General features: G+C 41.4%; 1 protein-coding gene across 1 annotated transcript in view; it reads left to right on the plus strand.

Annotated features, from left to right (window-relative positions):
- The window catches only part of LOC124257103, a 74,490-nt gene that overhangs the window by 35,747 nt on the left and 15,418 nt on the right, over positions 1 to 23,325 (plus strand). Inside the window, exons 48-71 of the mRNA XM_046691093.1 lie at positions 196 to 352; positions 1,460 to 1,686; positions 2,564 to 2,726; positions 3,923 to 4,148; positions 4,561 to 4,777; positions 5,286 to 5,507; positions 6,535 to 6,844; positions 7,608 to 7,843; positions 11,251 to 11,434; positions 12,146 to 12,269; positions 12,427 to 12,521; positions 12,806 to 12,991; positions 13,262 to 13,442; positions 13,576 to 13,745; positions 15,015 to 15,142; positions 17,031 to 17,274; positions 17,950 to 18,121; positions 18,741 to 18,984; positions 19,606 to 19,723; positions 20,198 to 20,370; positions 20,981 to 21,140; positions 21,777 to 21,974; positions 22,130 to 22,372; positions 22,971 to 23,130. Coding sequence (XP_046547049.1) covers positions 196 to 352; positions 1,460 to 1,686; positions 2,564 to 2,726; positions 3,923 to 4,148; positions 4,561 to 4,777; positions 5,286 to 5,507; positions 6,535 to 6,844; positions 7,608 to 7,843; positions 11,251 to 11,434; positions 12,146 to 12,269; positions 12,427 to 12,521; positions 12,806 to 12,991; positions 13,262 to 13,442; positions 13,576 to 13,745; positions 15,015 to 15,142; positions 17,031 to 17,274; positions 17,950 to 18,121; positions 18,741 to 18,984; positions 19,606 to 19,723; positions 20,198 to 20,370; positions 20,981 to 21,140; positions 21,777 to 21,974; positions 22,130 to 22,372; positions 22,971 to 23,130 — 4,538 coding nt within the window. The remainder of the gene's footprint in view (positions 1 to 195; positions 353 to 1,459; positions 1,687 to 2,563; positions 2,727 to 3,922; positions 4,149 to 4,560; positions 4,778 to 5,285; positions 5,508 to 6,534; positions 6,845 to 7,607; positions 7,844 to 11,250; positions 11,435 to 12,145; positions 12,270 to 12,426; positions 12,522 to 12,805; positions 12,992 to 13,261; positions 13,443 to 13,575; positions 13,746 to 15,014; positions 15,143 to 17,030; positions 17,275 to 17,949; positions 18,122 to 18,740; positions 18,985 to 19,605; positions 19,724 to 20,197; positions 20,371 to 20,980; positions 21,141 to 21,776; positions 21,975 to 22,129; positions 22,373 to 22,970; positions 23,131 to 23,325) is intronic.

Here is a 23,325-nt window from a genome sequence, read left to right on the forward strand (position 1 = left end):
GCTCTCAATGATATATGAATGTTATCCTCGGCTCTGGTGTTTTGAAGATCACTGTCCTCAATTCATCGATGTTTCATATGCCGACATGATTTTCTGCTTTACAACGAATGTGTTTTAAAACCGAAATATCTTCAAATTTGAAAAATACATCTTTTGAATAAGAGCTTTATTGCAATACAAGTTCTCTACCTTCAGAAGAGGGACAACTCACTGATGTTCACTCGCACGGATGATGATGGCACAGCCACCAACACTAAGAGCGCCATCAGAAAGATGGGTATGGCCAACCCAGGAACCATTCTGTACTCCGGGGAGGTCGGCAGAGGGAACGTGGTGCTCGGCATGGAAGGAGGTGAGAGGGTTTAGTGTCACGAAATAAGCATAGAATTGTTGAGTTCAGAGTATTTAAGGCATATATGTTTTGTATGTTTTGTGCGATTAGTTTCGTATGCACTCTATCATATATAAGATTACAACGAATGTGTTTTAAAACCGAAATATCTTCAAATTTGAACTATACATGCTTTGAATAAGAGCTTATATATATATATTGTCTAAATTATTGTTGTTTTTTCTTTGGCAACATCAGAGTAGCACATTGGTAATCTATGCCATGACAATAAACTATATCTTTTGTAGGTGTGAATGCGCTTTGCTAAATCAACATTTCTTTCTCCGATTGGATTGCAGTTCAATGTCTAATTACAGGCCACATGTTTATACTTGAAAGTATATATTGTACACATGAACGCGTAGATGAATGTCCGTTGATAGATTTACGAACTTGTACAAATCTGAAATGGCTTTGCAAGTACCTTTATGCAAAAGGTCAATAGTTAAAGGAATATGTCTAAAAATCAAACGTATCTTTACGTTAACGTTTTTTGCACTTTTTTAAGGAAACAAAAATAAAACCAACGAAAATGATGACATTAAATCCTTGCCAGATGCAGTTTAGATTAGGGCATGTTTGTTTTAATGCCTCACTCTCAAAAAGTGACGATATCAGGGGGAAATGTGTGCATATCCTGCCTGACCGGTGGCACCCGCCACTAACGCTTGAAAGTCAGCTGAAGAACACGGGAACATCGGAACTGCTTAGGATATAATTTCTGTCATTGATATACATTAAATTTTGAAATGTCTTTCACATGTTGTCTATAAAGGTTAAAGCTTACTTGGACTTTGAACGTTTAAACAACGCTGTAGCAATAATACATCCGAGTCATTCAAAACCATTTAGTTGAATAAATTCCAATTCGTGAAACCTATTACGTCTGTACCCCGAGTGACATGTCCAGAATATTGCTGCACGCAGCAGCTATCAGAGTCCCGGACACATCACACGCAGAACTAGCTGCTTCATTCCTCCAGCTTGGCAAGCAGAGCTTGTCGGTGAGCTTGCTGGTTAAGAGTCTCGTGGTTCAGTACACGTTTTTATTGTTCTTGGTTCACCTAGGCGAGAAGATCATGAAGATCCTTGGTCAGGTCACCGACATCCCGGGTCGCGGGGACCAGGCCTACACTGTTGGGAAAGGTCTGACTGGGAAAGGACTGGAGCTGCTTGGTGCTAAGCTAGCCAACATGAGTATTGGGGAGATCATAGCCATGTTTGATGCCAAGAACATCGACCCTGAACTTGCTCTTCGACTGACGAGACAATTGAGAGATCTGGCTCTTGCCCTGGTAACGTTTTAGTTATGCTGATATTTAGTTATCCATAATTAATGTTATATATCACATTCCATGTTCCAGGTGTAAGATAAAAGAATGAAATCATCTTCATATATGTATGGTAGCCCCAACATTATTAGCAGTATTTGTTCAAATTGCCAGTGATTTTGCTTTTAAATAATCGCAACAGTTATAATCATCGATGATTGTTCTTGCATGAACTTCCACTGGTGGCTTTGAGGAATTAATTTGACTCAGAATATGAAAGGTCAAGGTCATGAAATTGAAAAAGATTACCAAACATTTTTTTGTAAAACATTAGTGATGTCACTGTTTTGGGGGGGGGCATGGTTACCTTTCTGCGAGCTTAGAACACGCAAAATATGTTTTAAAGGTCAAGGTCAATTTGGTTAAGATCATGTTCAAGACGTACACTTCTTCTTTTTCTCTACTTATTTGATCAGATGACATTTATCGTGATACAGATATAGAAATTATATAAATGTAGACAAGTGCTAAATGTGCCGAGAGAAATATCAATATTTACCATCTAAATACTAGTGCCTGCTGTAGCATATGTTTTATTTTGGAATACACATTCTCAATAAAGTACAGATTTTAGTACCATCCCGGATTCGAACCCTCACTCTTAGAATCAGGGCCCTAATCGCCAACACAAAAGGCAGCGGTCTCCAACTCGTCCACTGCGACTTCCACTTTCTTACTGTCATTTTGGATTCAGCGTCTGTCGTGCAGTAATATATATCACCGCCGTTATATAACTGAGAAAATTCGTAGTGCGGCGTTAAACAACAAGCAAATGAAATTCTCCCTGACGTCGTCAGCTCTCCTAAAGCCGTTGATATTTATGTCATCTCTCCGATTTCAGTATTCAGATATCATCAATGCCATCATCAACGGCGATGGAACCAACGCATTTAGTTCTTTTGACATTACCCTTCAAGGAGATTTCAGTATACCCAGAACAAGCCTCACTTTCTTCAAATTCAAGCATGACTTCCTGATTGGAGGAATCTTACCCATGACCTTTGGTGAGTATGGGTTTAGAAAACCCTAAACACGATTGACTCTGGATTGAAAGGAATGTCAGAGTAGTGTTTCAAACGTTTCTACATCCAGGCTGTAATTGTTGTCACTTTCACTGTCACTGTCACATGCCACATGTAGTATGCATGCATTTTTTTCCTTTCAAGGAGCAATGGCATCAGCTTTTAGGCCAAAGCATAAGGTCGTCTCAATGAAGACATGATTCCTCACACGGGTACAATATGTGAAGCTCATGAGATGAAATATGGCTTAGTTCACGCTCTTGGCCAAGGTTAGTCACGATATGGCTGAAATATTGCCGATGTGAATTTAAATCTTAACTCACTCACTCTTGGTCAAGGTACTTTTCCAAGTATACGATAGAACGACATAGAGAGTCAAAGGAAACTTGTCATTGAGGACTACGTCCCACTGATCCGCTGATAATTGGTTCTAATCCCATATATTTGCTCAGATTATGATCCTAGAATACTTTACCATATCTGTTCATTCAGTGCCTTTTAATGGCATGGAGCTCCTAGGATGGAACTAGGAAGGTATTTGAATGGGTATACAATTTCATTTTTAATGTATGTGCTCTTTCGGTGTAGATTGGTAAACGGTTACTATGCGACTGATCATGTGACCTTTCGGTGTAGATACTAACATCATTATCACGCAAGTGATGATACTGATCCTCACGTTAGTTGCAAGAGAGAAGATGTATGTCTACAGAATTTTGTCTTTCTTTTTGTGGGCTTTCTTTTTTTCCAAGCTGATAAACTGAGTATTGTTTTCAACCTCACTGACACATTTACGCTTGAGAAATTGTTTTACATTTGTTAGTACCATACCACTCCACTGCATTCCCCTCCACTCCACTCCACTCCACTCCTCTCCGCTCCACTCCACTCCACTCCACTCCACACCACACCACACCACACCACTCCTCTCCTCTCCACTCCACTCCACTCCACTCTACTCCTCTCCACTCCGCTCCGCTCCTCTCTACTCCGCTCCACTCCACTCCTCTCCGCTCCACTCCGGTCCACACCGCTCCACACCACTCCGCTCCACTCCACTCCCCTCCGCTCCGCACTGCACCGCTCCGCTCCGCTCTGCTCCGCTCCACTCCACTCCGCTCCATGATGTATGGGCGTATACCACGTCATCCACTGCATTCAGCCTCTTCAATCTTCAGAGTTTGGAGCCGGAGCTTCTTTTGGAATTGGAATAGTTGTCGGAGCTAAGATCCTTGGCATGACGGTGTTCGGTGAAGTAGTACCCTATGGAAGTGCCCATGTTTACGGAGAACTTGGCATCGGATTGATACTGTATGGCAAGCTGAGATTTGATGGTTACCTCATGAACGTTGCGTTCCCGTCCAGGGCTGAAATAGGGTTCTATAAGTTCCCACTTGATTTAAGGTAAGTATTCTACATAAATTAGTTAACGTGTCTCAAACCATACACATGCGCATACCACATGGTGATTTATATTATATCATTCTATACAGCCTAGATACTAAATAGGTATGTGATTAAGTTGCGTACTGTTTGAGAATGCGTGTTACTTTAGTGTTTGTCAGATTGACCCCAAAGAATTTGAAGGGCATTGTTCCTAACCATGTGGTGCCGCCTTTGGCCAGAAACCTTTATGGAAGTATGCCTCTGCTCATCCAGATAATATGAGCATTGTGCCATGAACATATGTTCTCATGCAACTGCAATGTTATTTCAATGTAGTAACATTTACCTGAATATTACTGGAAAACTGTTGCAATATTAAAATGCCCTCAAGGAATCATGAATCATATGCCTCATTTGCGATCCTCTCTAGTCTGAAGATGGACATAGAGCTGGTTCCTCTGGAGTTGACCCTGCGGGGACTAGTTACCCTGGAGGTCAATCTCTTGTTCGTCACGATCAAGAAGATATTGTACCAGGCAGTTATCTGGCGATATGCTACTCCAGTGATAAGGAAAAGACTGATAGACACAAGCAAGAAGGAGGAGGACAAGTCTCCACCACAGTTCCTCAACTACGTGGACAATACGGTACGTTTAAGAACATTTTCAAAGTAAAGTACAAATGCTACATTTTTCATTTGTTTATGTTACCCATGAAGATCCGGGTTAGAATTGATCTCAGCCATGCTTGTAAAGGGCGGCTGACAGTATCAGGTTGTCAAACTCGCCGACTTGGTTAACAAGTATATTCGATGCTCATGCTGTTGATCACTGGATTGTCAGGACAAGACTCGATCATTTACAGACTGACGCCATAAAGCAGGAATATTGCTGAGTGCGGTTTTAAACAATAAACAAACATTTGCTTCTGTATTTACAAGCCTTTTCTATCATGATTCATCAGTCCAGCAAAGGGCAGAACATCGTTTCACAAAGCGAACGTAACCCTACGGCGGTGGTAAGTGTATGTTAAATTATAGGAGTTACCATAGCACTAACATCGACTTATTAAACGGGTTCCTGGTTTGTCAGTTCAGAAATGTAATAGTAGAGAGTCAGAGGAAAAAACTGATGCACATCCATGTATTTCCATCAGGGAAGTCCTGGCCGAAAGAAGAGAGCAGTGTCCACATCGCGGAGCTGCTTAGTGAGACAACTTCCCAATAGAGACTACACAGAACCGGCTGTAGAGATAGCCATAGCTGCCCAGGATGACCGGAGTCAGGTCCAGATCTTTGTGGAGGCTGGGACCAAACCTGGTCTCAGTGATGTGCTGAGAAAATCCACCCTTGGTGGACCATCAACAATTATCACTCAGGTATGGAGCCGACGTAGGAGAATGCCTCTGTCATCATCCCATGCGCATGAATGGTTACTTTGTTCATTTAAGTTCTCTTTCCTGAAGAGCACCAAACCTACTTTTGTAATTGTCGAAAGTGATTAAGCCACAGGCACAAAATCACTTGCCTCAGGCACACTTATGTTGAACAAAAGTAAATCAGACCTTGTCACAACACCACTCATGTCACGTTTTTTTCAGTACTTTTATAGTGAATCAACCTTCCTGACAAACACACACACACACACACACACACACACACACACCACCACCACCACCACCCCACACACGCACCACACACGCGCGCGCGCGCACGCACGCAGACGCACACACACACACACCATCCCCTGCATCCACCAACCCCCGTTTTCTGAGGCAATCATACTGATTAATCACATGGCTATTATTATAAGTCTGTCATCACCATCATAATTGGTATTGCAAATGCGAAAAATCACGCACATCGAATATGTTGACGACAGATGTCATTGTTGATTTTGATGACTGTACTTCCTTTACAATAATTATTTTATATAGAGATTTGTATGTCTCTTGAATGGAGCAGATAGCACTCGCCATTGTTACATTTCTCACAGAGACAAGAATGAGAAATATATAATTTTAAGTATCTGTCGATTGTGTTGACAGACCGCGTCATTGGTCTAGTGGACAGTGTGTCTTTCTACAGTACGGAAGGCCGAGTCCATAGTAGAGTCATACCAAAAATCGCTAAAGGTGTGTACCACCCCTCGTTACAGCATTGCGGGGTTTTGTTGTAGTTGAAATATTGTGTCAGAACTTGGTGTCCATATATAATTGTTTTTATTATTGTAGCTCAGTTGGCGTGTACAGTGTTATAAAACCGGAATATGCTGACGAGCACAGGAAACCACACACGTGCATGCACGTTACCATTTTAGTAGAATCATCTTGATTAATATCTATATTGACAAGTAGATATTTCAGAACTCTATGTAATCTAAATTTATGACATTATCCATTTAAGCGATTTTCCAAGAATGGCTACGGTGTCCCCGTTTACTTCACGGTGTATGGAGAGAACAGCGCAGGCGCGAGATCCACCGTGACTTGCGCCATCCCCACCTATGACGTCACGCCCCCTGGCGGCAGATTGACAGCGGACTTTAGTTCAACCAGTAACCCAGCTGAGCTGAGAGGGAACGTGGTGGTGTATGAAGATTCCGGTCTGGTTAAATCCTCTGTGGGTGTCGGTCTGGGAAGGGGAATCTACGCAGATGAAATAATAGCCTACAACTCGGTCAATCTCAGAGGAAGGCACACAGCAGGCTATGACCGTACGGCAAATATGATATATCATACGATCGCCAGTAAACCTGATCTACTGTGTATAACAAAACAAGAGCCTTATACCCATAGAAGATGACTAAATAATCAAACATAAAATGAATTGCTAATGAATTGTTATGATTAAACATAGCTAAACAAAGTAAGGGGTAAACATAAAATGTGGAATTGAAGATGAGTGACAAATAATCAAGAATATGGTCAGTTTTTGCAATACTTATATAAGAAAATAATTCTTTATACGTTTTCGAAGTGCATTATCATTCGTAGTATACAGTTCACTCTACACCAGAAATGGTTGAATGTTTGTTCAGGCGGAGGGGTAGCGCAGTGGTTAAAGCGTCCGCTCGTCACGCTGAAAACACGGGTTCGATTCCCCACATGGGTACAATGTGTGAAGCCCTTAGCTGGTGTTCCCCGGCCGTGATATTGCTTGAATATTGCTGCAAGCGGCGTAAAACCATACTCACTCACTCACGCTGTTTGTTCACAGGCAGGAAATAAGGCATTTCGTCTTGTTACCAGAGACCATATCCAAAAAAGTGTACACATTTTCAAACAACATAGGATCGTATATAACAGGTTGGAGTCCTTCGTCGACAGGTTTATATAATGTACATGTGTTTCAATTCAATATCAAATGTTCTCGTCACGATATGGCTGAAATATTGCCGATGTGACGTTAAGTATTAACTCACTCACTCACTATAACAGGTTGGACATGTGAAAGATGATTGTTGTTACTGCTTACAGCTTCATCTGATCAGTATGGCCATGAAGCGTTGAAACATTTCACGGGTCTCAAGGATGGTCGGCTGATTGGCCCAGTGTTTGCCGAGTTCTCCAGGATGAACCACGCCGGGTCGTGTGTGAAGGAGTGTATGAAGTTCCCGGACACCAAATGTATGAGCGTCAACTATGACTACGGGCCTAGTGGACATTGTGAACTGTTAGAAGGCATTGAAGGACACGACCATAAAATCTTCATTGTAAGTATAGATTAGGCATGTATCTAGGAAAACACTTGCATGTGTCTATGCTATTATCATCATGAGTGTATTTTATATTCTTTATACGACAATTGACCCCTATCCATTAATAAAAAAGGAACAAATCAAAACAGGGAATGAATATCGTTTTCTGGTCACGGATAAGTCAATTACGTGTCTGCAGTGAAACTGTGTGAAAGCTTTGCCTTCACATCTGAATGCTGCAATCGTGATCACAAAACCTTTGAGGATGAGCTGAATGACGTTCTTCGAAATCTTCGGAAAGATAGCATGTTGTTATTGAGCAGACACCAAAGGTTGAAGTTTTTTAAATATTGCTCCACGAAAAGGAAAATTGGAAATATCAGTCATCCCTCGTCTTACAGCCTTGGGGGTAGTTTGTTATCACTCTGCGTCATTATACACGGAACTGTATCAATTCAATTCAATTCAATATTTTATTGTATGAAAGGCCATAGGCCCATATACAAAAGAGATACATCTTAACAATGGCATATATAATCAATTTTCTAACTTATCAATTCTTTTCTTAACAAAAATGCATTGTAGATAAATAGAGCAACTTTGTGTTGTTTTGGAGGTTCTTTGCTGGAAAGTAAGGAAGACAATAGATTAACGTTGATTTGAGATAAAGACAGTTGCGGTAGATACTTATTTCTTAGATTTTCATATACAGGACAAATAAACATAAAATGGAATTCGTCTTCAATAATAAAACAGAATGGACATAATCTTTGGGTTTTTTCCATAGAAACATATCTTCCACGGTTAATTAATAAATCATTAAGGCCTAATCTAAACCGTATAAAAGCATTGCGAATATTTCTGTATTGAAGGTGAGCAAGATAACACTCTGGCTCAAGCAACGACTTAAACTGACGATATGAATCGTATCTAGAACTTTCATTAATAGTTGAATGCCATTCCTGCTTAAACATATCAATAGCCCGCATACGAAACTGTTTAATAAACATATTTGCATTGCCAACTGTCTGTGATAACCAAATACAACCAAAACCATATCTAAATAGTAAGGTGCGAATATGAGATGTCCAGTTATTCTTTCCAAGATAATCAAGATGTAAAAGCATATTGAAAGCTTTTTTAGGTAAACGATGTTCAGGCATATTAATTATTTTACACCAATATTTTAAACAACGACAATAAGATGATATGTACAATGGGAACCTCCCACATTCACCATAAACCATAACATTTGGTGTTGACAAACCAACATTTAGAAACTTTTACAGGCAAGCAAATGAATTTTTCTATGGTATAATACTCTTTAAAACCCCACATTTCAGATCCATACAGTAAAATCGGTTGTATCTGAGAGTCAAATAATTTGAAGTAAATAGTCGGTGGAACAAGACCGAGCATAGGAACAACAGAGTGAAGTTGTAAAAGAGCTTTCTTTGCTCTCCTCGCCAGGTTAAGTACGGACTTATTCAGATTCAGCGTATGGGTAAACAATATGCCAAGGTATTTATAATCATTCACAACATTCATACGTTTATCTTTAAAAAACCATTTCTCTCTAGCCGACAAAGGACCACCTCTTCGGAATATAACGATGTTTGTTTTATCTAGATTCACACTCAACTGCCATTTATCTGTATACGCTGAGAGTATATCTATTTGATTTTGAAGACCAATTACAGAGCTGGACATAAGAATGACATCATCAGCAAATAATAACATAAAAAGTTCTATTACATCGGGAGAGAGTTGGATGCGATGTTTACCAGACTTTATGATATCTAAATATAATTCGTTAATGAAAAAGGAGAAAAGTAAAGGACTTAAAATACATCCTTGACGCAGACCGACAGGACAATCGAAAAAGTCACTTACACCATAGCCACAGCGGACACATGACTTTACATTGGAATACATCGATCTTATGATACCATACATTTTACCTCTCAAACCTATATTTCTTAAGCATTTCCACATTCTACCTCTATCTACAGAATCAAACGCCTTTTTGAAATCTACAAAAGCTACATACAACTTTCGCTTGCTAAAGGATAAATATCTCTCAATAATAGCATACAAGGTAAATATATGATCAAATGTTGAGTAGTCCTTTCTAAATCCAGCTTGAGGTTCCGGTATTAAATCTCTCATATTCGACCACTGTGTTAACCTACTGTTGATTATAGATGTAAAAGTTTTACCTAGAATACTAGTCAGAGAAATACCCCTATAATTGTCAGGATTTTGTGCATTTCCGTTTTTATATAACGGGATAATGATACAGAAGAAACGGTTTCACTGTCACTGATTTTTAGTTTAGTTGGGTGAAGCAGTGACATAGAACAGACTGAATATCGATACTCAGGAAGTTTAACTTACACTTGATCAATTTCAGTTCATTTGATTTTGCCTAGGCGAACAGAACCTCTGATTATTTTACAAAAAGAAACAGATCGACAGTTTATGGAACACTCTCGTGCACATGGGGATGCCTACTTCTTCCCTTTGTCTTTCCCAAAAATTGTATAGAAGTCCGGTATTTCACCTATTGCCTCTCATAAAAGTTTCACAGCTCTTGTTCCCCTTACATCACAAGGAATCGGTTTCTGAGGATAGTGAACAATGGATATACTTTTGCACTGACGTTCTATATCAAGCAAACTTTTGTACTGAATCTCTTACTAATTTATATCCATAACTACATTAAATTATTTTGTTTTATGCAATTTCATGTTTTGCACAGTTACTTTTTGCCGTTAATATAAGTGAAACATAATTTTTTTTCATAATGTAACTTCATTCATTTCCGAGATTGTAATTTTCCATCCATATGTTAGGCCGTGTATCACTATATGACTTGCAAACACGGATGTGTATTGTAATCGGTTGGTAAAAGTGGCTTGAACTTGCCCTCCTGACCACTTTTGAACCTCACCCCTTCATATCACAACATGTTGCCAGTTTCGCTTGTCAGCAGCTATCTCATGTGGAGCTCTGTAATTCTTTTTGTGGGCAAAACACATACCGGCAATGGTAATCCACGATAACGACCTTTTCTGTAATTTGTGTACCCGTCGTTCAGCTTCTTGAACACAATCCTGACTTGAACCTAATAGACAGGACACGAAACAAGACATAATTCCGAGATAATGCCCCAACTGTATATTTTGCTACCTTGTGCGAGCCGAGACAAACAAATACCAGGAAAGCATGAGTCTCTAATATATTCTATAGTTAAAATACTGATTCGATATCAAACTATCAGGAATGGTTTTCTCAGCGTATAAGGGAAGGTCATTTCTTAAGCGAAATATTACCTTGAGTATCTTCAAGTATTTTTTTCAAGAAATATTTTGAAACATGTATGATGTACACTAACCGCACATCATTCTTTATCCTTGTAGTCTGATCAGTATTCTCACTATGAGAGGCTTGGAGTTGGTCTTGCCCACGAGTTCATCTACAAGGATTTGTCTCTACGTCACGGGGTCATGTACTACTTCAACCTTCACCTTATCAACAACCTCCAGTTTGATTCCATCCTCCATAGCAAGGGGGTCGTGGTTGATTTAACACCTCCTGAACCAGGTAGGATTTCACTTTAACCACAATTTGTTGTATTATTGTGTCCTTGGCCTGGAAACCCTTGAAGATTCGGGTTAGAGCTGATCTTCAGTAACCCATGCTTGTCATAAGTGGTGACAAACGGGATCGGGTGGTCAGGTTTGCTGACGTGGTTGGCACATGTCATCGTATCCCAATTGCTAAGTTCGATGCTCAAGCTGTTGATCACTTGATTGTCTGGTCCAGACTCGATTATGTACAGATCGCCGCTATATAGCTAGAATATTGCTGAGATTTCTGGCGTCAAACTTAACTCCTCACTCATTAAGAGGCGACTAATGAGATCGGTGGATCAGGCTCGCTGACTTGGTTGACACGTGTTACCGTATCCCAGGTGTGTAGATTTATGCTCATGCTGTGAATCACTGGTTTGTCTGGTCCAGACTCAATTATTTACAGACCGCCGCCATATTGCTGGAATATTGCTGAGTTAAATAACCAACCAACCAACCAACCAACTTTGGCCTGTAAAAAGCTATGATAGTTTTTTTAGGGACATATCTGACTGAGTGACTATTACCATGCATTAAGCATTGCTCATGCGACCCTGTTATACCCTTGCTGTACGTCCATCCATGTTCTGTACTTCAAGTTTACTGGGATAATAACACATCTGAATCAGATGCTGTGCTACGGTTTTACAAATGCCCGTCTTTATCTGAACTCATTATTCAGGTCCACTGGCTAATGTGAGTCTCGATGTCCTGGAGGTGACCTCGTGTGAGACTGTGGTTCCAGATGACAGACCAGACTGGGAAGTCAGATGTCGAGGTGTCAACAGTCAGTTAAAAAACCACAGGTGAGAGGTCTGACCACAAAGGTTATATTTCACTGATATTTCATGACTTCCCGGAGAAAAAGTGAATATCACAGCATTCTCAAATCTCAGGCCACATGGTTATGTAAAGTTGTGTTGACTTAAAATCTTATTCTCAAGGTAACCGTTTCATTTTCAGAATAATTCATGATGGCACTGGATCAAAAACCGTTTTCAATGGGGACGAACCCCTTACTGATCTCCTATACACCAGAGCAAACAGATACGTATCAGGTTGGTGAAAGAGGTTATTTGTTTCGAGGTCAGATATATCTGATTAAATTTGGTATTGACTCTGGAATAATTGTAATCTTTCGTTTACTGTCCTAAATGTTCTCTTATGTAAAACAAAGACCTCTTTGTAGACATTACTAAACGTAGTTGGACGTTTTTGGTTTGCGATTTTGTACACGTTTGATGTGTGGTAATTCATTTTTAACATGTTCATTCTTGATATCATCCTCAAACCATCATTTTTAAACCATCATGAGGATTTTCTGTTTGCACCCTTGTTCCAGCTAACTGGGACGGCATCATGGACAAAGAAACGGGCATACTGGGCTACTCCCTGACCGCAGGGACACAGATCTGTGAGGAGCTGATTCACCCCCATCATGACCCTCACAGGCACCTGTTTGACGAATCAGAGTGGACCCACACTGGACTCATCTCCCCCATACCGGCTCCATACGACCCTCTCGCTGGTAAAACAGAAACATAAAACTTTTTAACATAAGACCATTCAATAACCTAAATACCGTAAAACAACTTTGTATCGACGTTTGATGTGTCGAACTTGTTGTTGTCTGAAAGCAAAAGCTGGAATTGATTATGTAGAGGCCCCCGCTATACAACTACTGTTCAGGACAGTATGAAACACAATCTTACTTCGTAATGATATATGTTAGGGCTTAGATCGGCCACTATGGAAAACTCAGGAACACTCATTCAGTTACATCTTTGTCTTGTTTCAGATGGGAAATACTACATCACACTGAGGGCCTTGAACAAGGTTGAGTATGGAGGTCCACTTGTGACAACAATCTGCCACACCACGCCGCTCGTGGTGGACAACTCACCACCACTCCTGTATGAAATCTATAACGTCTCCTACAACGAAGACACATTCTTCATTAATGCGCAGTACAACGCCAGGTAACATTGTGTTGACGAATATATTTGTATATTTGAAATGTCGTCTGTCTTTAAAATTTGTATTGAACTTAACTCCGATCAAATTAGGACAACTTTCATTTAGATATCTGCTAATGACTATTACTCCTCACAGTGACCCACATTCAGACATCAGAGAAGCAGACTTGTGTCTTGGACAGACCACAATTGACTGTCATCACATGGACTGGCAGAGGTCCTCCCACAATGATGGCGACATCACCCGCCAGTTCCAGATACCGGGTGGATCTCCTGTCTGGATTAAAGTCCGGGTAATCAACAATGGTGAGTTATAACTTAGAAGTTTGGAACATTGATGGCGACATCATCCGCCAGCTCCAGATACCGGGTGGAACTCCTGTCTGGATTAAAGTCCCGGTAATCAACAATGGTGAGTTATAACTTAGAAGTTTGGAACATTGATGGCGACATCGCCCGCCAGTTCCAGATACCGGGTGGAACTCCTGTCTGGATTAAAGTCCGGGTAATCAACAATGGTGAGTTATAACTTAGAAGTTTGGAACATTGATGGCGACATCGCCCGCCAGTTCCAGATACCGGGTGGAACTCCTGTCTGGATTAAAGTCCGGGTAATCAACAATGGTGAGTTATAACTTAGAAGTTTGGAACATTGATGGCGACATCGCCCGCCAGCTCCAGATACCGAGTGGAGCTCCTGTCTGGATTAAAGTCCGGGTAATCAACAATGGTGAGTTATAACTTAGAAGTTTGGAACATTGATGGCGACATCATCCGCCAGTTCCAGATACCGGGTGGATCTCCTGTCTGGATTAAAGTCCAGGTAATCAACAATGGTGAGTTATAACTGAGAAGTTTGGGAACATTGATGGCGACATCGCCCGCCAGTTCCAGATACCGGGTGGAACTCCTGTCTGGATTAAAGTCCGGGTAATCAACAATGGTGAGTTATAACTTAGAAGTTTGGAACATTGATGGCAACATCGCCCGCCAGTTCCAGATCCTGGGTGGAACTCCTGTCTGGATTAAAGTCCGGGTAATCAACAATGGTGAGTTATCACTGAGAAGTTTGGAACATTGATGGCGACATCGCCCACCAGTTCCAGATACCGGGTGGATTAAAGTCCAGGTAATTAACAATGGTCAGTAATTGTATCAGGTTTGTAACAATTAGGGTGACATCAATGGCTAGGTTTAGATACAATATATAGTTGCTGTCTGGATTTAAGCCATCATCCAGGACTGATACTGTATATCGTGATGATAGAAATATAACTGAAGATTTGTCTAAAATAAGATATTGCTCATTGGAACGTTGGTTGGCATAAAGGATGTTCATTTCATTGCAGAAACAATACTTACTTGCATAAGATCCTACGCTGCGTACATTGTTTAAGTCCACAATCAGTAGAGCCCACCAGGTCTCCGACTATGACATCCTCATCGTCTCCTGTCACCTCGTATTCCAAGGATAGGTTGCTGACGATAAGTATCATCTTGAGACCTCACGGGTTATGAACACATGGATTATTTTGCATATTACACAAAGTATCAGCTATTGGTTTTGTGTTTCAGCTGATTTGATGAAAGTGGGAGTGTCCGACCATCCGATCATAGTTGACACATCTCCTCCTGAACCAGGCATTGTGTATGACGGACCCTTCTTCAGACATGACCTCAGCTTTACCAAGGATGCTGATAAGGTAGATATGTATCTACATACTGAGTCAAAAAAGAAACTTCACATTCTTTCTTCAGGGCACTATAAAAGAACAAGAGATGGTAAGATGGTTAAATTGTTATTAATTATTGCTGAGATCTGTGTGATGTACTCGATACACTGACAGTGTCATAATCAGTTCCATTAGGCTACACCGCCGTTCAAAAACATGGGTATACAGAATGTCAAGTCTCAAGAATAACAATGCGAAATTTCTCAGTTCACTATCGTGTATGGCCGCCCCGCGCATTCACCACTGCCAAACACCGTCTCCTCATCGACTGCCTGATGCTTGTGAACAGGTGGTTGGGGATTCTGCGCCATTGCTCTTGCAAGGCAGCGCCAAGTTCCTGCAAATTCTGAGGTTGGTTACTAAGACCACGAAGCCTTCTCCAAACGTGCTCTATTGGATTAAGGTCAGGGGACCTCGATGGCCAGTCAATGACGTTGATTCCAGTGTTTTGAAGGAAATTTCGTGTCAACATCGCGGTATGCGGCCGAGCATTATCATGCTGGAACTGTAGACCTGGGCCATGAGTCGCCATGAAAGGAACGAGTTCAGGGGTGAGCACCTGGTCGCTGTAAGCAGCAGCTGTGAGGTTTCCACGGATGACCAGAAGTCGGGAACGGTTGTTCCCACAGAAAGCACCCCACACCATGCAACTTCCGCCCCCGAATCTGTCAACTTCCTGTACACAACATTGGGCATACCGTTCACGACGTCGTCTCCAGACTCTATGCCTGCCGTCCGCGAATCTGAGGGTAAATCTGGATTCATCGCCAAAGACGACTCGATTCCAGTCTCTCTGGGTCCATCGTGGGTGACGTTGGTCCCACAGCAGACGTTGACGTTGATGAAACGGCGTCAATATTGGCCCACGATATGGACGTCGAGAATGGAGATTGGCAGCCCGCAACCGATTTCGAATGGTCTGTGAGGACAGTCGACCTCTAAACATCTCCGCCCTGGTTCGTGTAGCCGGCAGAAATCTGTCACGTAGGTGACGTAGGACGATTTGACGGTCTTCTGCTCGTGACGTCACACGTGGACGACCCGACCTTGGGCGATCAGAAGTGGTGACAGTTTGTTGTAGACGACCTCGCAAGTCATACACAGTACGACGGCTGCCTCCCATTGCTCTTGCGACGTCAATAACTGATCTTCCCGCTTGCAACATGCCAACGGCACGTTCACGTTGCACATTTGACAATCGTGGCATTTCAAGTACCGTTAGAACTGTGGTTTAAAAGTGTTTTTTCAATCCTTGAGGCCAATGCAAACACGTGCACATGAAGAAAACTTCGATGCGAAGATCACGTGATCGACTGCACGTGCAAAACCTGATTTGGCGCTAACGTCATTTGCACGACGAATGGATGGGTTTGAGTGGGTTTTGCTAACGTTTTTCTAGAGTCGAAAGATAGGGATCCAATTTCGGATACATAGATGTATCATCAGAGAAAAATTATTCATTATTTTTCAAATTACATTTTGTGAAGTTTCTCTTTTGACTCAGTATATTTCACCTGAAGCGTTCTGTGTAAATATTTGATAGCACTCTTTACGTATTCAATTTAACTGGATATACATCCTGCAATGACCTTTAAAGTTCCACTAATGTCCATGTCTTTACCCAAACGACATATATTCCATCTATAATGAGTTTTGATATCTATGTGCCAGATCTGTATCAGCTAGTTTGGAGTCTCTGTCCCCGAGTCTTGTATTCCGTCTCTAATGGGTTCTGTAAGCTTGAGTTTGGCTTTTCGCCTCAAAGTAGACTTGATCTATATATTCCATATTCCAGTGCGAACTGGTTTGGGTTCTCTGTCCCCGAGTCTGGTATATAGAACCCATCTTTGTATTACAGATCTGCGCAAACTGGTTTGGGTTCTATGATCCTGAGTCGGGTATTTCCCACTACGAGGTGTCGGTTCTTGATGACACAAACACAACAATCTCCGAGCTGGTCAGTCTTGACCATAAGACACACGATACCTGTGTCCAGCTTAGCTCTAACCAGAGGCTCGAACACGGCAAGGCCTACAGATTCTACACCACAGCATTCAATGCTGGCCACAAACAGCTGAACGTCTCGGCAATGTCAGATGGAGGTAATGATGTGTGGCAAATGTAATTATATGGATGCTTACATGGAGAGAGGGAGAGTGTAAAGGTTGCATCATGAAAATACACAGGTTTTATTTGACAATGTGTTACGTTCATAGTTCACTAGGCAGGAAAAGATAATTTGTGTGTATATTGGTCATAGACGACAATTATCAGGAGTTCTCTCATGTTCATACCAGTGTTCATCGCTAATAGAATTAGCCCTAAATATCCAGATATGTCATAAATGTATATGGTTTTACGCCGCAATATTCCAGCAATATCACGGCAAGGGACACCAGAAATGGGCTTCACACATTGTACCCATGTGGGGAATCGAACCCTCACCTTTGGCGTGACGAGCGGACGCTTTAACCACTAGGCTAACCCACCGCCCCATGGTCACTAAGTGTGACAAGGATGACTCTGTGTGAGTAAGGTTTCTCACATGACAAGAATTGTGTCCATACCTGGATTGCCCAGCAGGGGTTCGAATCATACGTTTAGGTAGGCCCAAATTAAGGATCCCTGGATTATTAGCACTATAAACTTCATCACAGAGATACATATCTAAAACATGGGTACCAGGGCTACCACCACCACTCCCTACCCCCGTGTCTATACAAATGCCCATTCAACTAACACCCTGTGACATCACTGGAATACTGACCCTTTTCCAGTGATCGTGGATCTGACTGCCCCTGTGCCGGGTGACGTTGTTGACGGTATACGGCACAGCTTTGTCGACGTTGAGTTCAGTACCCACGTTGCCACAGTTGGAACCCAGTGGAGGAACCATAGTGACCCCGAGTCCGACATAAGAGAGTTTGCTGTACAGATACTAAGAGCAAAGTAAGTCGGAGGGATCATTTCACTGAGGAAGCAGATGCAATAGTAAATGATACACTAACTCAAGCAATGCATTTTTAACTGCCACGTATACATGTATACAGGATTAACACTGAATTACATTATTCCAAATCGGGGCAGAATTAGAAGAGTGATGGGGTAGGCATTCATACAAGCAGCGTACCTGTAAGAGTGGAAAATCAATTTTGCGAAATTATGGGATTATGATTATGAATACAACGCGAATTCTGTCAAAGTCAAGTCAGAGATGTTTATTGTACTTAAGGCCTCAGGCCCATATACAAGTAATACAAGTATGCATACAGCACATGTTACAGACGTTTTGCAAAACAAATTACAGTTCAGATAAGCGGTTGCTTCTACGGACAACAGCATGTTTTTTATAAAGCGATTGATTGCGTATTAAATTTTTCATTTTTGGAGGGTAGAATGGAAACAAAGGCAGTTGAAGGATATTTTAACAGATAAATATTTGGGATATACTGTTATCTTTAATCAGCATAATGTTGGCATAAAAATCAAAAAGAATTTCATTTTCTTCAGCCGAGTTACATAGTGACATATTCTTAAACTTCTCTCAATTGAAAAATGTGAATTCCAGAGGGCTGTCGTCAGAATTTGAGGTATTAAGAAACTGGAACACTCTGGGCAAAGACGTCAGACAGATCGAGTGGCACAACTTCCACCTGAACCATCAGGACATTGTCAAGACGAAACTGGAGACCATCAACAACGCCCTGGGTACTGTAGAACAGACAACAGATGGGTTTGTGGTGGATCTCACTCCGCCCAGGATGGTGTTCCTAGGTGATGGGCGTGAACAGAACAAAGACACGGACTTCCAGGTGAGGCTGTGGCGTGATACCACCTGTGATGACAAAGCGTGGGTCGTCCATTCTTTCAACAAGTTTCTGTCTATTTAAGTGGGCCTTCTAGGTGTCACGTTTTTGATTATGTTTAACACCAATGGTTCAATGTATGTGTTGGATTTGTACAGACCAAAGAAGCGGAGGTCCAGGTGAACCATATAACGTACATGCATGAAACAAACATTTAAAGTTTTAGATCAGTTGGTGTTGAAGATGTTTTCATCCTTCATTATGCTTGAGAACTGTGGTATGATCTGGATCTACAACTGACACGAACATATCAAAGATACGGGGATCCAGGTTGATGATAAGCCCAGTGCCTTGGATGTCATGTGTTGTCTCTATTGTCTCTAAAATACCGTTATAGCCGCTGTTGTCGCCGAAGTTCCTGAATGACTATTTTAGGATCAGTGACATTTTTAACGATGATAAATAGAAACTGTAGAAATGTTTCGTAATTTCATTGTCATTTTTAGAACACCTGGTGTCATTCATTCAGTGTTAATTGTCGTCTCATTTAGTTTGAAACATGATCATGATGCACTCAAAGCTTTATCTTCAATGGATCTCCTTTAGATTTGTGATATCTACTTGCAGACATCCAGCACTACTGTTGAAGCCAACTTTCAGTTTCAAGACCCCGAGTCTGGGTTGGATCATTACAAATACCAGGTGTATGAGCTTTACCATGGGTCAAAACATCAGATATACCCAGGTTAGTAATATTTTTTATGAACAGGACACGATCTATTTTTATAGATTATACTCAACAGCCTTGCAAAGGAAGTCACATGCTCAGAATATGTTTATCAATATTTACATCACGCTTTACCATGGGCCAAAACATCAGATATACCCAGGTTAGTAATATTTTTTTATGAACAGGACACGATCTATTTTTATAGATTATACTCAACAGTCTTGCAAAGGATGTCACATGCTCAGAATATGTTTATCAATATTTACATCACGATGTCATTCCAGACCAGACCTTATGGAAGCATATGTAATTTCGACTGGGACAATGGTTGACCCCAAGCATGAGGATCATTATATGGTAATGTTTAGACTGGAGATAAATCCTGGACTATTTTAAAAGATATCTTTATTCACATGAAAGGTTGAGTCGTACATGTACACCTGTACACCACAGGATGATGTGTTACTATATATTACCTAACGGGAACAGATTCAGAAGGTTGGGAGACCTCCAGCGACCCCAGCATCACCAGCCTTAGTCAGTCAGGCTTGAGTCTCCGGCCGGGCGCACAGTACAGTGTGAGAGTCGGGGCCGTCAACAGAGCCGGGGCCGTAGCCACCTACGACACAAACGGCGTCCTTGTTGATAATACTCCACCTCAGGTAAAACATATGTATATACTGTATAGTTTCTTTTCTTAAAATTATAGAAGACGCCGATTACAGTGCTTTACGCAATTTGAATGTGTTTTTAGTACATTTACATATGAGTGAAATCGAGTATTATGCAGAAAGATTAAACTGATTAAATTAACACAGTCCAGACTTTTAAATGGATGAGTGGTTGTGTGAAGTACACCAGTTCAGATCATGTGAAAAATACACTGCCGTCGTCCATAATGACACCTTTGACTTGGCTCTTACGAGATACTGGGTCCGGATCCACAAACCTTTCGCAGTGTTACGACCTGTCGTAACTCTATAGTTTATCATAGGCTTACGAATCTGTGGTAGTTCTGGATCGACTAAGTGAGTGAGTTTGGTTTTACGCCACTTTTAGCAATATTCCAGCAATATCACAACGGGGAACACCAGAAATTGGCTTCACACATTGTATCCATGTGGGGAATCGAACCCGAGTCTTCGGCGTGACGAGCGAACGCTTAAACGACTAGACTACCCCACCGTCCCCGGCTGTTACGAAAATATGTCTGTTCTTTATCTGTATCACCGAACACAGAAGAGTTTCACCATCCATTCTTGTTCGTTACAGATGAAATGGGTCTACGTTGGCATTTTCTCTGGCAGTGAAGAAGAGTTGATTGACCGTCACGTTATCCAGTCTGATCCAAGCGGTATCAAGGCCACCTGGTTTGCTATGGACCATGAGAGTGGCATCAAGTCGTACATGGTCGCAGTTGGAACCACTAAAGGTTTGTATTCTCAGGATATTAATTTCATTTCTACTAAAGTCAATATCAAAGATTCTTAATTGAACCAGAGATATTAAAAATAAACCAGGCGCGGTTGGGTAGCCTAATGGTTAAGCGTTCGCTCGTCACGCCAAAGACCCAGGTTCTAATCCCCACATGAGTACAATGTGTGAAGCCCATTTAAGGTGACCGCCGCTGTGATATTGCTGGAATAATACTAAAAGTGTCGTAAAACCAAACTCATTCACTCACCCAAAAACAAAACACCGGCTGTGTAGTTTATATATACTGTGCTAGGGGAGTAGGAGGTCTGTGGTTTGAATCCCCAGTCACGTCATACCAAAATAGGTTGAGTTGGTATTTGTTGTTACCCCACACGGACTGGAGTCGGTACCCATGTGTGGAATAGAACCCAGGTCTTCGGTGTGACGTGCAAAAGCTTTAACCACTGGTTTACCCCACCGTCCCCCGTTGCATGGGGTCATTGCACTATGAAACCGGACCTGTACTTGCACACGCTCGTGTTTGCACGTCGCTCTACAAGTGTACTGTGATGTAATTCCATTTTATCTCAACTCATCTTACACCAAATAGAGCAATCACATATTTGATTGGATACATTAAACTGTTTTTCAGGTGGAACTGATATCCTTAACTGGAAGGACTTTGGTTCTGACAGAGACAAATACATGGACGGGTTGACCTTGACTGTGACCGACCCTGACACGATCACCCCTGTTTACTATGTGTCTGTAAAGGCGAGCAATGGAGCTGATCTGACCGGTGACGTCATAACGTCAAACCCCATCCGGGTCGTTGACCAGGACAAAGCGGGTATGTATCGTCATTTGTGTATGTTTGTCATCAGCATCATCGTCGTCGTGAAAGTCATCGGCTTCACCATCAATCAGTCAAACAATAACACTTATCTTTAGGACATCTTTTGCATCATATCAGATATGAACACTGAATAAATCTTTGTGCAAAAGGTATTGTCATCGACGGCGCCGACTCCACCGAGAGAATTGACTTCATGGACATCGGTAGCGACATGGACTACCAGAAAGACACGGGAGTTGTGACAGTACAGTTTGCCGGGTTTGAGAGCCACGAGCACGGTGTGACGTACTATCACTGGGCGGTAGGGACGACACCTGGTGGCGAGGAGGTGCAACCGTTCATCATGGCGGGTCTTATGCACGAAGAAGCAGAGACCAAGGTTCCTGGAAATGGTGGGTTGAACATTTCAGCTCACACATTCTCATTTTTAAATTATTTTCCAAACATTGAAAATTCTTCCTTACTGACATTCTTCGACGCCTCAAAAGCATTTTACCATCGGCATGATAACAGCTGGTAGGAAACATAATATTTATCATCCAAAACTGTGTTTCACTGGATATATTGCATGGGTGAGATCAAACGATATCTCCTAGCAGATATCGATTTGACAGTAGATTTAGTATAATACCCTGAGAATGCTATGACGTCATGAACTTGATGATCTCACAATGCTAAGAAATCGCTGCACTGCAAGTCTAATGGCAGTGACGTGTTCATATATGTACATTTTACATTGAAAATTTATGAAGAGTGATGTTTGATTATATATAGAATCTCACCCTTGTGTCTTCTGATATCAAATATATCAACACTCGTTGTAAAAAGTACAAATATCCTCGGCAAGACTCGGATATTTGTAACTTTATCAACTCGTGTTGATATAATTGATATCATTAGACACATGGGTGATATTCTCTCTATGTACATCATGTGATTTTCGACTTTTATTCAAGAATTACATGTTACATATTACGACATTTTGTCCAGGTATCGCCAGCATGGGTTTTGGCCAGACTGTCCTCCCGCTGTCACCCGGCACGACGTACTACACCACAGTTCGCGGCATCACCAACGGTGGCAACATCCTGGAATCCACGTCAGATGGATTTACTGTTGATATCACTCCTCCTAACATCCACATGGAAAGGTAAACATCAATGTCTACAAATCATAATTTGGTTTACTGTGTATTTCTCTTGTCGATAGGAAAAACAAGCACCTGAAACATCACGTCCGTTAAAAAAGCAATGTTTATCATTATTCGCAGAGATGCTTCTGAGAACCATCAGAACAATGTCTTCACACATGATTAACCTTTCACTCACAGAAAAAAAACAGGAAT

The sequence above is a fragment of the Haliotis rubra genome, unplaced genomic scaffold (genome assembly GCF_003918875.1).
Source record: "Haliotis rubra isolate DU_JTF1 unplaced genomic scaffold, ASM391887v1 Scf65, whole genome shotgun sequence".
In the NCBI taxonomy this organism is placed as follows: Eukaryota; Metazoa; Mollusca; class Gastropoda; order Lepetellida; family Haliotidae; genus Haliotis; species Haliotis rubra.